Source organism: Lotus japonicus, chromosome 1 (assembly GCF_012489685.1).
Source record: "Lotus japonicus ecotype B-129 chromosome 1, LjGifu_v1.2".
Lineage (NCBI taxonomy): Eukaryota > Viridiplantae > Streptophyta > Magnoliopsida > Fabales > Fabaceae > Lotus > Lotus japonicus.
In genome coordinates, this window is record NC_080041.1 from 119,136,572 (window position 1) to 119,153,660 (window position 17,089).

At 37.2% G+C, this 17,089-nt stretch overlaps 3 protein-coding genes across 3 annotated transcripts; all 3 read left to right on the plus strand.

The window, feature by feature from the left end:
• The first annotated feature begins 3,640 nt into the window (after positions 1 to 3,640).
• LOC130729812 (uncharacterized) lies at positions 3,641 to 4,614 on the plus strand. Its single transcript, XM_057581650.1, has 2 exons — positions 3,641 to 3,948; positions 4,037 to 4,614. Exons 1-2 carry the CDS (start codon positions 3,769 to 3,771, stop codon positions 4,337 to 4,339), a joined length of 483 nt encoding a protein of 160 aa, XP_057437633.1. The 5' UTR covers positions 3,641 to 3,768; the 3' UTR covers positions 4,340 to 4,614.
• Positions 4,615 to 7,945: 3,331 nt separating this feature from the next.
• On the plus strand, positions 7,946 to 10,487 carry LOC130729811 (syntaxin-22-like). The gene is made up of 7 exons (XM_057581649.1): positions 7,946 to 8,219; positions 8,306 to 8,399; positions 8,925 to 9,064; positions 9,185 to 9,253; positions 9,436 to 9,593; positions 9,852 to 9,952; positions 10,088 to 10,487. The coding sequence occupies exons 1-7, from the start codon at positions 8,047 to 8,049 to the stop codon at positions 10,151 to 10,153; spliced, it is 801 nt and encodes a 266-aa protein (XP_057437632.1). The 5' UTR covers positions 7,946 to 8,046; the 3' UTR covers positions 10,154 to 10,487.
• A 1,567-nt stretch (positions 10,488 to 12,054) lies between these two features.
• On the plus strand, positions 12,055 to 13,321 carry LOC130729813 (uncharacterized). Its single transcript, XM_057581651.1, has one exon. It carries the CDS (start codon positions 12,233 to 12,235, stop codon positions 13,142 to 13,144), a length of 912 nt encoding a protein of 303 aa, XP_057437634.1. The 5' UTR covers positions 12,055 to 12,232; the 3' UTR covers positions 13,145 to 13,321.
• The last annotated feature ends 3,768 nt before the right edge of the window (positions 13,322 to 17,089 follow it).

Genomic DNA, 17,089 nt, shown 5'->3' on the forward strand with positions numbered 1-17,089 from the left:
ACATAAATAATGAGCAAATATTAATTATTTTCTTTGACTTATATTTCTCAAACAAAAAGCATCAAGCATGTATTGACTTTTTTTTTTTTTCTTAATGAAAGATGCAGAGATTAATAGCACAAAAGGCTTACCCCAACAGCACTTAAAAGTTAAGGATCACAACTCCTTAATTTGAATAATATGATAAAGTTGGATAAACAATAGACTGCATATCATGCATTTACTATTTTTAACTTTTGAGAGTGGCGAGAGCTTTGCTATTGCTTATGGCACATGCAGCAGCTATTCTTCTCAAGCACAAATGAAATGATGCCTTTCCTGATGGTTACTCTTGTCTGTGATAAAACTCATAATGCAAATAGAAAAAGAAAGACAATTGATTTACTCAATACTCCCAACCTTAAGCCCAATAACTAAGTACAATTCGATGTTAATTAAAGAGCACTTATTAGAGTTTATTTAATGCATTTTTAATTGATAAACTACAATAAACTCCTATCCAAAACGGTGTAAGTAGTGCGCGGAGATGCTATTGTTGCAACTACAAAATTTGGACTCACCACACTCCATCCTCAATAGTGGCAAGTAGCCAAGTAGTATTGTATGATGGGAACATTGGATGAAGAATGGGTGCTGCAATCGAGATGAACATTACCCGGACAATCTTGCAAGTGTTGAAGTTAGCTTGGGGCAAGTGGTACCGGAGGATGGTTTGTCATTCAGATTCTTTACATGCAATCTCTCTTACACAAAAGCCTCCTTCATACTTTCATGCCTACGCGTTTATGATTTGGAATGTAATTGATTTGATTAATAGACAATGAGAGATGTGTTTAGTTCATAACCTTAAAAAAGGAAATGTATGTGCTGATTTTTTAACTGAGGAAGGGCAACTAGATGCATAGTTTCTTATTGTGGAGGACCCTCCTTATGAGTTTATTTCTTTGTTAATGGCCAATGCTATAGGCTCTAGTTTGGTCTAGCTGTCCATTTTCCCCCCAATGGGAAATGAGTTGTAATCTATGAAGTTGCAAACACCCCCAAATTGGTAAGAGTGAGGAGTGATATATATGATATAGGTATGAGATGATAGTAAGAGTGAGAGATAAAAAGAAGAAATGAGGTGTATAATAGAAAAATATCCCAATTTAAAAATCAGAATTATAAACATAATAAATAGTCAACTAAAAAATCAAAATGATTTATTGTAGTAACGTCCTACTTGCTACCTAACACTTTCATTCTAACCAGGAAAAAAAAATGAAACTCAAGGAACAACACATATGCGAGGAACACGTTACACGCAGCAGTAGGACCATAACATCAAATTGAATTCTCCTTTTAATTGGTTTGGGATCACAATGTCCTCCATATCAGCCAATTTTGGTAAAGTTATCTTGGTCAAGCTCTTCCTAATCATTTAGGGCAACTACATTGCTCAAGTTATGTTATACGTTCATATTAGAGTAAAGGGTAATGCTATATAACACGACCCATTGGTGCACTATCATGCACTACCTTTCAAAACAACCAATCAGCATCATGGAAATAAAGGCAGAGGAGAGAGAAAAAAAAATATGTTACTTAACAAAAGGAGAATTACACTGGTCGTGTCGTGTCAACAAGCATTACCGTAGAGCATAGTAGTCAATAGCGGGAAATAGCGGCGCTATAGCGGCGTAGCGGAGCGGAGCGGCTCCCTGCCGTTATTGAGATGAAATAGCGGCCAACTTCACAATAGCGATCGTAGCGGCGCGAATAGCGGCCAAAATAGCGGCAGATCGCTGCCAATAGCGGGAAATAGCGGGCGCTATATGAACGCAGGAGAAAATGACTCAAGCCCCTTGGTTTTAAATCGTTGGGGAACCTTTTTATGGGCATGTTAGGACTTCTCAGGGCCATTATAGGTCAAAATTGAAAGAATTAAGCTTCATTCTTCATTCAGATTTGCAAATTCGACTTCTTTACCTTGTTTTTGAGAAGTTATTAGTTGTGTGTTATTGTTCAAGACTTATGATTTTTTTTTCTATTATGAATGTTATGAATTTTAGACAATATTTGACATTGTTTGCTATTTATATGTATATAGTATTAAACTATTAATGATATAAAATTACATAAAAAAATTCAGAATAGCGGCCATCCCGCTATGCGCTATCACGCTATCCCACTTTTGGGGCCGGCCGCTATCCGGGATTGACTACTAGGCCGTAGAGTAAATACACTTTTTTTTATTACAGATTACATACACTTTTAACTTTTAATATAAACGATAAAAGAATTTTTTTCTTATTACTCCCTCCGGTCCTATTTATAAGCAACAAAAAAAAAATTCACATAGTTTAAGAAATGTAGTTAAACTAGATAAAATGCATTAAATTTGTCTTAAATCAAAATAAACTTCCAAAATTATCCTTTATTATTAGTGTTGGAAAGTGAGAAAGAGAGAGAATAATTAATGAGACACATTTTACAATTTAGAATTAATAAGGGTATCATGGGAAAAAATTAATTAATATAGCTCAAACTTTCATTTGGTTCTTATAAAAAGGATCAAAATTTTTCTTCTCTTTCATGCCTATAAATAGGACCGGAGGGAGTATATTGAAAGTTCTAGTTAACTACTAATAACTAAACTAAACACACAATTAAAGATCATTACTTAAGCTAGACCCACTACCAACTAACAAAGTTAATCTTGGTTGGCAGTTGGCACAAGATACTACTTTAGCATATGTCATCAAGAAACCCCTAAGAGCATATTTTTGATTTTTGGGTTTCTCATAGTATGTCCGACCGGATAGGTGAGAAACAAAATTTTCAGGATAGTGTTAGTGTTAGGCATTAAAGTGGAGACTCATCTCAACCGTATTTTTTATTTTAATAACATAAAATTGTAGAGAGGGAGGATAGAGCTACATGAGTAAACCTCATCATCAATGGACCGAACCAGAGGCCTCATTGTGGAATACTCATGTACACATTCTCAAGTCTTACGGACCTAACATGCTTATTTGAGTAATCATGCTTTTTTCATACATATAGATAAGGATCGAACCCCGGATCATATACTTACGAGACGTTAGCTTCTTCTACTCAGACCAACACATTGTTAGTATAAGAACACTTACTTTAACACTTTTATGGATCGATTATGAGTCTTATTTCTAATTTAATGAGACTCCTATGAATTTTATCCAATGAACAAGAAAATGTTAAAAACATAATATTTTGGCTTAATACATCAGAAGGCCCCTGTAATTGTAAAGGGAATCAAATCCAGGGCCTAGAAAATTTTTGCATCAAATTGGGTCCCTAGAAAATTTTTTTTAATTCAATTAAGGCCAAAGTGTGCCAGCTCTCAATTTTATCCCAGTCAGCATTTCCACGTGGCTTTTATTATTATTTTTTAATTTAAAAAAATAATTAAAAATTATTTTTAATTCCATCTCAGTTAAGTAATTAGAAAAAAAAATTAAAAAACTTAATAAATAACCTAATCTAATAATCTAACTAATAAACTAATCTAACCTAATCTAATCCCAAATCTAATAATCTAACCTAATCTAATCTAATAATCTAACCTAAAACAAAGCATCAAATTGAACCCAATCCCAAATTCTCAATTGAACCCTAACTGAGGAGAACGAAGAACACGATTGAGAGACAGCTCCACGAACGAGAGAGTTGCAGGAGGGAGGAAGGAGCTGAGCGAAGGGTGAAGAACGACAAGAAGAGAAGCGAACGAAGCTTGTTGGGTCGACTGAGATGAATTCTCAGAACCACGAAGCATCGAAGAACCCAAGGCTCAGTGGTCGTTCATCCACATCTTGTCCTTCACCCTCACTTTCATGCAAGACCTGTGGCTGTGGGAAAGAGGTAATTCTCTACCGATCCAATTCCAAGAATAACCCAGGAAAGCTATTTTGGAGGTGCCCTGATTGGAAGGTAATTTCTTCTCTACTGATTCATGTATAATTATTCATCTGATTGGCTGTGGTTCTGCTTGTAATGTTTGATTTTTCAATTGTTCCAGGAGAAAGGGACTTGTGGTTTTTTCGAATGGGATAAAGGTGTTGCTGCTGAAGATGGTATGCAGGGTTCTTCAAATCTGAATGAAGACATAAATGACATTATGGAAAAAAGGATTGCTAGTTTGAGGGAAGATGTTAAGGAAATAGTGCACAGGGCAATTATTAAGTTATGTGAAGACATGAATGAGAAGGACAACAAAATTGAGATGATGAAGATGAAGCTGGAAACAGAGGGATTGAAGATTAATGTGCTCTTGTTCTTTTTAGGCATTACTTTGGCTGTAGCAGTGTCAAAGTTTTTCTAGGAATGGGGTGTGGTGGATTTAGGGCTTAGGTTCTTATGTGTTGTCCAAGTTGAACTTCTTTTGTCTGCATTGTATGGCTTTTGTATTTTGCCAGGATTGAATTGAATGCAAAAGGTCCTATGTAATGAATGCAACATCCAGCATGATTAAATGCAATGTGTTCTGGTTGTTTTGAACATAAAGTATGGTCTTCAATTTTGTTATGTTTTCCCCTGCAATGTTCCATAACTCATGCACACAATAAAGTATACTTGCTGCCCTGTTTTGGCAGTATATGCACATGATGCATAATTGTAAAGTAAATGCTTAATAAACAAAAGCCAAATTGTTATAGAAAACACAACCTCAAAACATGTGAGTCTTGAACATAGCAAATGTGAGCCATAAAGCTAATACAAAAGTAATGGAGCCAAAGTAATGTCATCCAAGCATTTCATTACAATAGTTGGTGATGTGGTCCCATGTTCCACTAAATAACTATATCTAACATAACTATTACAAAAAAAGACAGATATGAGCATCTTTTGTTGTCCTGCAGCATCATGTGCTCCTCTTTTTCTTCAGATCCATCTTCTCCTTTTGATAACTCTCTTCTTTCCTTGGTCTCCTGGAATCCAATGACCAATCTCATTGTCTGGCCCTCTCTTTTTTCCCCTTTGATTAGGAGCAGCAACAACAGGTTTCTTGGGTTGTGTTGCAGGCTTTGAGGGCTGAGCAGCAGGCTTGGAGGGCTTAGTAGCAGGCTTTTTGGTGGGCTGAGCAGCAGGCTTTGAGGGCTGGACAGCAGGTTTCTTTGGTTGTGATGCAGATCTAGCAGCAGGTTCTCCTTCATGTCTTGCCCTAGCAGCTGCAGCTGGAGATGGTGGAGGTGGTTGTGGTGCTTGATGTCTAGCTCTGGCAGCTGCAGCTGGAGATGCTGGAGGTGGTTGTGGTGCTTGATGTCTAGCTCTGGCAGCTGCAGCTGGAGATGCTGGAGGTGGTGGTGGTGCTTGATGTCTAGCTCTGGCAGCTGCAGCTGGAGATGGTGGAGGTTGTGGTGCTTGATTTGTAGCTATGGCAGCTGCAGCAGGCTGAGATGGTGTTGGTTGTTTTTTGGCTTTTCCAGTGGCAGGTGGTGGAGCTTGTTTTTTTGCCCAACTGACACCAACATTGTACCTTGTCCTCATCTCATGAATAATCTCCTTGACTTGCATTACCCCATTAGAGTTCCTCATTCTGTCCTCAATGACCTTTGCAATCCACTTAGCTGTTGCTGCCCTATTATTGAATGTTCTTCCACATGTGTGATCAGGATTAAGTGTCTTAATCCTGTATGTTGAAGTCCCTTTTATATTGGCACAGTATGCAATGAACCTACATTCTTCTTGTTTGCAAGCAAACCTCACCCTATTCTTGTCATTCTTCTTGTATATCACAGCCTTCCCATTCATCACAGAGTGTGCAAGGATAGCTTTCTTAAACTCTTCTGTGGAAGCAAACTCCATTCCCAGTCTGAACTTATAGTCTTTGTCAAAGTCCTCTTGCCTGAACCTCTGGTATCTGACCCTGGAACCATTATCTTCCTCATCACAAGAATAATCACTCAGAAGGTCATCACTCTCATACTCCATATCAATGTTATGTTGGGCTGCAACCTCAGAGGGAATGAAACCAACATTATTATCACTTTCATCACCATCTTGAACACCATTGTTGGGCCCACTGTTTCTGTTCACATCATCTCTTCCATCACCATCCTGTTGTACATCAAATGGTTCATCCACATCATCAAACCCATCATTGGCCAGGTTTTTACAGATTTCATCCTCACTGTCTATGTTGCTAGCACCGCTCCATTCAATGTCACTGTCACTAGAGTATACTATCCTAATGTCATCAGAATCACTGTCAGCAAGACATTTTCCCTTTGCTTCTTTAGTGGCAGGATTCACTTCCACTTCAGGCACAGTAAGAAGAGCTTCCTGAGTCATAGGAATCACTCCCACTTCAGTCACTTCCACTTCAGGCACTTCCACTTCAGGCACTGCAACAGTAGGAGCTTCCTGAGTCATAGGAATCACTTCCACTTCAGTCACTTCCACAAACACATCATCTTCATCATCCAACACAGCATCTTCTTTTTGCATCTCATTCCTAACAACTTCAGGCAATTCCACAGTATGTTCCAGGTATATATCAACCACCCCCCAGTATCCATTGCATACCTAGCAACTTCCATAGCATCCTTATCATCAAGTATCTTCTTCAAGCCCTTTGCTAAATTCACTTATGAGGACCACCACAATTTGTACTCATCATCAGGATATCCCAGAAGTCCCTTCACAGTAGATTTGATGGAAAAGTAACAGAATAAATCAACATCCCCATCAATTTCAATGGACTCTCCCCCAACATATCTCAAAGGTATGCCTCTGAAATGACCCTTATGGTGGATTCTGGTTTTGATCAAACCTTCTGCCATTCCTGCAAAAGAAAACCTAACTTGTAAGTATTCAAACTCATAGCAAGTAAGCAAGTAGTCAAACCCATAACAACTAAGCAAGTATTCAAACCAATAACAACTAAGCAAGTATTCATCCCCAACAAAGAACAAGTAAGCAACCATTCATCCCCAACAAGAAGTAAGAACATCCCAGACAGCATTTTAATACGCAAATCAACAACTATATTCGTAATACCTGGTTCGACCTTTCTAAATACAGCACCAGCTTCTTCGAGTTTGTTGATCTTCACCTTCTTCTTCGCTCTCTCGGTTGGAGTTCGTTTTCTTTGCCTTCTTCGATCGTGATGGTGGTGGTTGTTCTTCGATGTTATCAAGGTGTTCTTCGCTCTCTCTCTCTCAGTCGTGTTCTTCGTTCTCCTCAGTTAGGGTTCAATTGGGAATTTGGGATTGGGTTCAATTTGATGCTTTGTTTTAGGTTAGATTATTAGATTAGATTAGGTTAGATTATTAGATTTGGGATTAGAATAGGTTAGATTAGTTTATTAGTTAGATTAGGTTATTTATTAAGTTTTTTAATTTTTTTTTCTGATTACTTAACTGAGATGGAATTAAAAATAATTTTTAATTATTTTTTTAAATTAAAAAATAATAATAAAAGCCACGTGGAAATGCTGACTGGGATAAAATTGAGAGCTGGCACACTTTGGCCTTAATTGAATTAAAAAAATTTTTCTAGGGACCCAATTTGATGCAAAAATTTTCTAGGCCCTGGATTTGATTCCCTTTACAATTACAGGGGCCTTCTGATGTATTAAGCCTTGATCAATTGAATGACAAAGCACGTCTGGTTATTTTTGTAATCATTATTATGATCCAAAGTCCAAACACTGGTGGTTGGGACAGACAGTGCAGAGTGTAGGGGAGTTGGGTTTGGCACCCCACCTATGGGGCTTGGCACCCCACTTTATCAAATACGGAATTTAAAATTCTGTATTCTCCCTATTGAATACGGAACTTAAAATTCCGTACTATATTTAAGCATGTGTGTCACATTTTCAACCACTCATTATATACTAAAACAGATACGGAATTCTATTTTCCGTATTGATACGGAACTTTAAATTCCGTATTTAATAAAGTGGGGTGCAAAGCCTAAGGGGTGGGACACCAAACTCAATTCCCAGAGTGTAGTCGTCACTTTGGGGGTTAAGGTGCCACTTCCCAATTCGCTCAAACACTTGATGCTCATAGTTGACGATCAGCTATGAGTTTCCAAGATATCCAAGGTGGGGCCAACCCTCCCACTCGCCGGACCCAATCCCCATCTCAGGCCGTTGCTGCCGGAATCTTCCAGATCAACACCGCCGTCGCCACTTTCCGGCGACTCGTCGATGCCGTTGGAACTGTCAAAGACACTCCAGAACACCGACAGAAACTGTGTGTTTATTTTAGTTTCTTTGTTTTGGGGTGTGGTTTGTTCAATTGTTTGTGTTTTCATCACTATGCTGTGTTTGGTTTTGTAGGCACAATACGAGGCAGAGGATATTGCAGCTGGTGAAGGATACTTCTGCTAAGCTCAAAATCTTGACTGATTCTGATCGTGATGCTAATGCCAATGTATGCTTCACTTTGCTTTTTACTTCTTAATCAAAATTCTGATAAGTTACTTTACCAATGCATGTTATTAGGAGTGTGATGTGAGTTTTGTGAATAGAAGAAAAAACCCATTTATTAGATGATGGAAAAGTGAAGCAAATTAGTTAGTAATAGCATGTCATGCACCAAAAGACAATTGATGGTAGTATTAGATGATGGAAAAGTGAAGCAAATTAGTCAAGGATTTTGATCAAACAGAAGAAAAGAAGTTAGGTTCTAGGTTGCATTTGGAAGTTTTTCCAAAAAAGGCAAGCCTTGTTGAATCATAAGAAAACTAGTTAGTAATAGCATGTCATGGTCATGCACCAAAATTAGGATTGATCATACCCTTTTGTTGTTTTCTAACATTGCAAATGACTTTCGGGCGCGTGTTTGCATTTTGGGGTTTAGTTCTGGTGTCATTTTCATGCTTCAAAATTAGGATTGCTAGCTATTGAAAAGGTTTGAATGGTAGTTGACCCTTCTTGTTGTCTTTTGTTTAATCAGGCTAATAAGAAAATTGAAGATGCTAAGCTTGCAAGAGATTTCCAAACCACGTTACAAGAATTTCAGAAAGTACAACAGCTTGCTTCTGAGCGTGAATCGACTTACACCCCGGCTTCCACTTCTTCTCCTTTACCAACAAGGTCAATAATTCTTTGTATAATAGTTCAAAAATATATACATTGATACAATTCAAATTGTGGCTACTTTATCTATTGACTGCCTTCTTTTTCTGCATCAACAAATTTTGTGTTTGTAAACAGCTCTGGCGCTGGTGAAGAATCAGTTGAGGTAGACTTGGAAAGCAGACCTTTTATCGGAGAACAGAAGAGGTGAAGTCTTAAACATTTCAGCTATTTCCCTGGGCCAATTGAATTCTGTTTAATCTTTTATCTTATTATTGTAATTTATAAACAGTATGCATCTTTGTGAGGCAGAGATGCATATTTTATTTTTACCTTATTCAACTCTTGATTATGGTCTTGTTTCCTTGATCACTGAAATAAAACTACAGGCAAGAGATACTTCTGTTGGATAATGAATTATCCTTCAATGAGGCTATGATTGATGAAAGAGATCAGGGTATCCGAGAGGTAGAAGAGCAAATTGGACAAGCAAATGAAATATTCAAGGATCTTGCTGTTCTGGTTCATGATCAGGGGACTGTTATTGGTAAATAAAATTAATGTTGTGCAGAATGGAAATTTATGTTGCTTAATTCTTGTTGCTACAACATTTTGTTATTCTTTTTGGTGTTATGATTCATGATCTCCTCATATTCTGGTTTTTTATCGAGCTCAATGGCGTAGTGTGATCTAGTTTTTGTTGTTGTTTGTTATGATTCATGATCGGGAAATTCATGTTGCTTGCTTCTTGTTTCCACACAACATTTGTTATTCTTTTTGTTCATATTCAATGTTATTCTGGCAGATGACATTCACTCAAATATCGATGCTTCTGCCGGTGCAACATCCCAAGCTAAGGTTCAGCTAGCCAAAGCTTCCAAAAGTGTGAAATCAAAAACTAAATGGGTGAGTCATCAGAATTTGAATAAATCTGTCATATTACATGTTTTACAATGCAAATATTGCTTACATAGTAATGTTATGAAACTTGTATATGATTCTCAGTATACATGACTTCAAGTTAATGTTTCTACTTTGCAGTGTTGGTGGGTGCTTGTAATATTTGTGGCAGTGCTGGTCATCTTACTTCTTGTACTCATTCTTTAGTGTGCAAACAAGTTGGGCAGATATTTCTACCCCTCATTATCTCTTTTCCAAGATTGATTTAAATTGATGTATTTTTCTCAGATTCTGTGAGTATTTTAAAGTGTGAAGAGTGTTCCGACAAAAAAATGTGTTAAGAGAGTGGTTTTATTGATCATTGCAGTTGGAAGTTGGGAAGAAGTGGCATTTGGTTAGGCGATTTTAAGAAAAGCTGCCCTGTATTTGTAATATAGATTTGCAGTATAGAATTTGTAGTTGCTGTTGAAACATCAACTCTAGCTATGCAGAATATATTAACAATTGCTCAATAACAAGTGCTTGTGTACCTATTTGAACATCCTTGCTGCTTTGTCTGGTGCAGTGTGATACTTTTTTACATTCTGCTCTGCATTTTTGTTTAGAATGCATTCAAGTAATCAAATCAGATATAAGATAAAATCCTATCTAAGTAATAAAAAAGTAAACAATTTTTTCTTTTTTGAGATTCGATTATAAAGTTACTCGATTCTGGATAAAAGCTTCCGTGAATAGCTTATGAATTTTAGAATTGATTTTAAGGAAAGAGAAATTGATACAAACATATTGATAGTCTAAATTCTGTGGTTGCTACCCTTGTATTACAGAGGCTCAAGTGCTTAATTGTAGTTCACTTACCACTTGCGTTGCTAATAAATAACTAAAGCAGCAACACTGATTCTAGAATTCTCAACCATAACAATTAGATTGAACATACATATTATAACGAAAAACCTTGAAATTAACTTTTCATATGGCTGAAAAATTCAAGTACAATGTTGATGAATTCATGTGGAGTTTTGAAGTCCCATAAGAATAGCTCAAGTGGTAAGAGTTCGGGGACATGTCGGTGAGGTGCATGGATCGATGCTGAAAATGATAAAAACTCTCCCAAAATAAAAACGTGGAGCTACATGAGACAAATTGTTTATAATGGTAGTCTGTCATGTACCCTTTTGTGTCTGTCCAATATTTTGTCACCATTTGTACTTTATTTTCGCATTATTAGCACTGCTGTGCTGAATACTTTAGGCAATGTTATGTATATAATTGTTATGAAGTTTTACAAAGAAACTAATGAACTTTAAAATACGGGTACAATGTTACCATACTACCATGAAATTACAGGGGACATACTAGCTTTTTTTTTGTCATTTGTTTATCTGCATTACCCTTATTTAAATACCTCCGCTTCTCTTCACCTAATTCTTTTCTATCTTTTTCGTTCACATTACATCATCTATACATATAATTCTATTTTCTATGGTTTCTCTATCTTTCTCTCTTTCCATTAAAGAGCAAATACACATCCATATGGGTCTCTCTACCTTGATTAAGATTTTAATAAATTATGATCACGAGATTAAAATTAGTTCAACCAATGAACTTTTTATACTTTGATTCGTCAGATTAGTATATACCTTTGTACTAGGAGCATTTTTGGAAAATAGAAGAAGACAAAATAAAGTGAGAGAAAGCAAGTAAAAGCCTAAAATGTGATATTGATCGGTGAGATGATATCAACACTAATGTACTACTTGATCTCATAAAAACTCCGCAGTTAAATGTGCTAAGATAATACTATTAGTATTAGGTCGGGTAGCCTCATGGAAAATCCTCATATTGCACATTTTTTTATAAATGATCAATAAGATTCAACACAATTGGTAAATAACTAGACTTTTTACGCATTTAATTAAGAGTTCGATCTCTAACTGAGCGGTGTGTATGGAGAATGATTTATCTATTCACTTAATGTAACCTCAGAACCAATCTAAAGACGATTAGTTTCATAATTGTCTACTGCAACGAGATACTTTAATGAGGAAAAAAAAACACTATTAACCACATTATTTTATATATTTTAGGAGAGCAAAAAGTCTCAGAACTGAAGTGAAGGAGCCTAGGCTAGATCAAAATCAAGATCTCAATAGATTTACAAGACCCCTCCCATTCCCTCTGCAATTGATGATCCATTACCATCTTTCTACCTGCTAAACTTGTTATAGTACAACCTCAACAAAACAAAAAACCAAACCAAAACCTGATTGGTGAATCTCAATCTCAATGGGGAGCTTGGTGTACCAAGTGGTGTCATCCTCAGCACTACTCTCATTAGGTCTCTACCACCTCATCTCCACCACCCGCAATTACCTCAAAACCCCCCACACCTACTCCGCCAAGCCCTTCCACCCCTCCACCACCCGCCTCCGCCACCTCCAGCTCTACACCATCATCACCCTTCTCTTAATCGCCATCCTCCACCACCTCCTCCTCGCCGCCGACGTCGACCCTTTAGTCAGAGGCGCCACCCCCGTCCACCGCCTCACTTCCCTCCAATCCGCCACCCTCCTCCTCCTCTTCCTCCTCCTCACCCTCTCCCTCCTCATCTCCAACTCCTCCCCTTCCCTCCTCCCTCTCCCCCACGACCTCTCCTTCGCCATCGCCTCCTCCCTCTTCCTCCTCCACTCCGCCCTCCAATCCTCCCTCTCCTCCGTCCAAACCTCCGCCTTAGAAGCCAAGTGCGACTCCGTCTCCGCTTCTCTCTCCGCGATCTCCGCCCTCCTCTGCCTCCTCCTCGCCCTCTTCCCTCGTCTCTTCCCCGCCGACGCTGGCCTCGCCGCAACATTCTGCCTCCGCGGCCTCTGGGCCCTCCAGACCGGCCTCTCCCTCTACGCCGAGCCCTTCATCCCCGACGGCTGCCACCGCCTCCTCGACGTCCCTCGCGGCGTCGAAGGCTCCACGAAATGCGATCTTGACGAGTCCAAGTTCAGGGCCCTCGCCATTCTCGACCTCGCTCTCATCGTCCATGCCATGTTCGTCATGCTCATTGTTCTCGTCACCTACGCCCTCGTTGCCAGGTCACTCGGTGGTGTCAGGAGATTGGGAACCTATGAGGCATTACCCACCAATGCTTCTTCTCCTCCAACTGATGTCAATCATATTCAGATGAAAGCTTTGGCTGGAACACAGGCCTGAATCAATCTTTCTCTTCACTTTTTGGTTTTGTTTCTTGTAGCAGAGATTAGGGTAATGAATGATGCTGATCAGTGATTTTGAGCAGAGTTATTTGCAGTATGTTATGTCAGAATGTAGTGACTGTGAATACATCAAATGCCTATTTATTTAATGAGGATCACTTTGTTCTAGTTGATAGCTACTTTTTTTGCAATGCATATTCCCAAAAGCACTTTTTAGTCTTTAAGGACTTGATTATGCCTTTTGGTGGAGTGATAGCTCTTATGTAAGATGTGATTTTACTGATACTTTCTCTTTTTTATACTTGGACTTGGCTTATTCATCCACTGCATTTATTTTACTGTTGGGTAGAAATGCTCCCAGATTGGCATTGAAGCTTCTTCTGAATTTAATCAACTGTGGCATCATAAGACCTGAAATGGTTAGTTACTTTCCTGTCTGTCTGTCTCCTGAATCTTGTCATGAGACTTTGGATCTCACTGTGATCTTGTGGATGAAAAAATATGATCTGGGACATTTTGGTATAGGTATATAAAATTAGGTTTGTAACTTTACTGTCTCAGAGTACCTGAAAAACTCATGCTGTAGGGTCTAGGGTGAGCCAGCATGGTATTCTGACTTTGTGAATACATCAAATGCTTATTTAATGATATCACTTTGTAGTTGCTGGCTGATTTTTGTTTCCTTACTACTTACTATACATATTCCTATAAGCTCTTGATATGGACCTTTTTTCTTTACTTAAGAAACTTTTGGGGTAGTGCATGTTGATTGTTGATGTTCTTATGCAAGATAATATTTCACTTATTTTCAGTTATGACTTGTGGACTATTCTTTTTCTATTGTTGGACTTGGACCATTCATCACCTGCACTTTTTTGTTTTGCACACACATATATGTATGTATCCTCACCTCCAACTCTGTTGGTGAGAAATGATCTGGTTTTGGGCATTGAAGCTTTTAAATGTGATCAATTGTGGAACAAAAACAAAAAAAAGAGATGTCTAGTTTCTTTCCCGTGTCTCACAAATCCTATTATGAGAGTTTAGATCTCCCTGTGCTCTAGTGGGAGAGCCAGCATGGTATTTGATTATTTTAAGGCTGGAAAAATTGATAAACAAACATGGTTTTTTTAAGGGTAAAGGACCATAGTCTTTGTTTAGAATTTCATGGATGTATTGTACATTCTATAAGTCATAATTTGTATACCATATGCAGGCTTCACATCACATGGTATAAGAATTAGTTTGTGCCATGCAATTTATCATGATAGTTAAAAGATATATTGGCTTGAGCTGTTGAGCATTGATGCGACAATAACTTGGTCTTAGGCTTGGTTTTATTGCTATGCCCGGTTTTTGTCCTTGCCTCCTTCTTGTTCCAGCTGATTAATGCATAAGGTCTGGGTAGGTTACTTGGTTGGTAATTTATTTTTAGTATTTCTAACATATGCTATCATCACAATTTCAGAGGCATATCCAATATTTCTGCCTCTTTTCCAGCCTAGGCCATGCATTCCATTTTTCATTTGTGACCCTCTGTTGCTTTGAGGCACATGAAATGTATTCTTGGGGAATAAGTATGGAACTGGCCATGCATTCCATTTTTCATTTGTGACCCTCTGTTGCTTTGAGGCACATGAAATGTATTCTTGGGGAATAAGTATGGAACTGTTACATTGAGAGTTTGAGCTTAAGATTCATTTCAATCAACAGTTATTCCTTCACTTTTATTACATCCTGTCACTTTAGTGGAGTGAAATCCTCATTCTTTTTAACCTAGGAAACATTTAGAGCAGGTGGACTGAAGTTGTCTATACTCTGTACTTCACAAAATGCTTTAGGGCTAAAATTGCTTTTGTAGTCACTGAACTAGTTTTCTCGGTAACAATCATTCTCCACTCATGTTATTTTCTGTTTAGAATCCAGATGATAAAGTATTGCCTGCCTGATATGTATTTTTCAGCAAATGCTATGCAGCACGCTTCTCCTTTCCCTTTCATCTTTTTTCTAGTCACTAGAAGTAGCTTTTGTGAGGAAGAAGTGATTTTAGATAGAGATATATTACTGCGACGGGGCTTAAGTGCTTCATGCATTCTGAGCAGCAAAGTGTAATGCTGTACCGCAAGGTTCTGAAAATAGAATATCAACTTATTTAGGTTAGAAAAATGTAAGTTCTGAGTTACAAGCAAGTGAGGCTCTGTTCGCTTCATACTGGTTCTGAGTATATAAGATAATGGAAGAAGAAATTTTCTTCCTTCTAGAATATTTGCAATAATTTCTACTAAATTATAGTTGAATCACATGCTTACTCAAAGTCAGTCTGCCCTAATTTAGTTTAAATATAATATTGTCCCCTATTATTTGCTTCATCATCAGCTAATCATGGTGTAGTTTTCTCCTCTGTTTTTGTAGAATTAAATACTATTTTGACTTTATAAATCTCCTACTAGTCAATTTTTAAGTGTGACTAAGTAGTGGAGCAGATCAATTTTTGTTTTTATAGAAATGTCAAATATTGTTATTTAATAACATTGCAAATTCATTGAAAACATGCTAATGTGATATTTTTCTTAATGTATACTTTCATTCCTTCCGATCCCTTTAATTTTTGGTAATTAAAGGCTGTAAGTATTTGTCAATGCACCCTACGTGAAAGGCACGATGACAAACCCTGTAAGAGTTAGGTGGTGAAGATATTAGAAAATACAGGGAGGAGGAATAGGTAAGGAAGTCTACAGGAGGTTAAGTAAGTAATAACGCTTTGGTATAAATAATTTTTTAATCGTTTTTTACAGTCAAGTTTATTTTGGTCCCAACCATCCAAATGTTATGGTTTTAATTCTTACTTTTAGAGATAATTTTGGAATTGCCTAATTTATCTTATGGAGTTACACTTCATCTTAGATGGACCAATAGCACTTTTTCTAAAAATTTAGATTAAAAAATGGCTGCAATTTCAAACTCGGTTTTATTAGGTTCACTTAGGATGAAGTTATTTAACTTCATGGGGTGAGTTAGACAATTCTATGTTTTTTATTTCAATCTTAATTGTTAATATTCTACTTCTAATTGGTAATGTGGCCGATAGAAGGTTATGTTACCATTGTTACATGTCCAAAGTTTGTATGTGACCTATATTGCTGCCAAGCTTATTAGATAATGGGCTCTTTTAACATACAAATTCTAACGTGCACAATTTCATTTTTGGAGCTTTACATGATAACAATTTTTTAATGAAAGAGCTAGTTATCAAATTTGACTCCGCAACAAAATATATCACAATTGCATTGGACACATGACAATGGTGATATGACCCTGTATTAGCCACATCACAATGAGTAATTAACCACGGAAACCGAAACCAAACTAAAATTGGGGAAATTTGAGGACTAAAACTATAAAAATAATATGTTAGAGACTAAATCTATGTTTGAATGTAACATGAGAGACTAAACACATTTGGAAGAGCTTATTCAGTTTACCTTATAACGCTTGCTTTCAAAAAAGAAAAATATAAACGCTTATGCAAGTGTTTAGAAGAACTTATGTAAATAGCATGTGACCTACCTGGCTACCTTTAAATTGTTGAATTTATTTTTATAAAAATGTCTAGATTAACTTATGAATAAGCACTTATGACCTATTTAAGTTTATTTTAATAAACTTTTCAAATTAAATTTTGAATAGGCATTTATACAAGTTGTTTACCCAAATGCAAATACTTATTCAGGTCTAACTTTCCTCTGATTTGGATGATACAATCTTCCAATGTTTTTAATGTGACATAAAATCTTTCCAAAATTAAGGCCATACTTTAGGTTACATGATATGATAGTTCTACGATGGAGGATTTCACCAAATACAAATCAGTAATAATACTTATGTTTTAAATTGATGCGATGCTTTTCTCCACTATAGAAGTAGCTTCAAAAAGGGACATAAA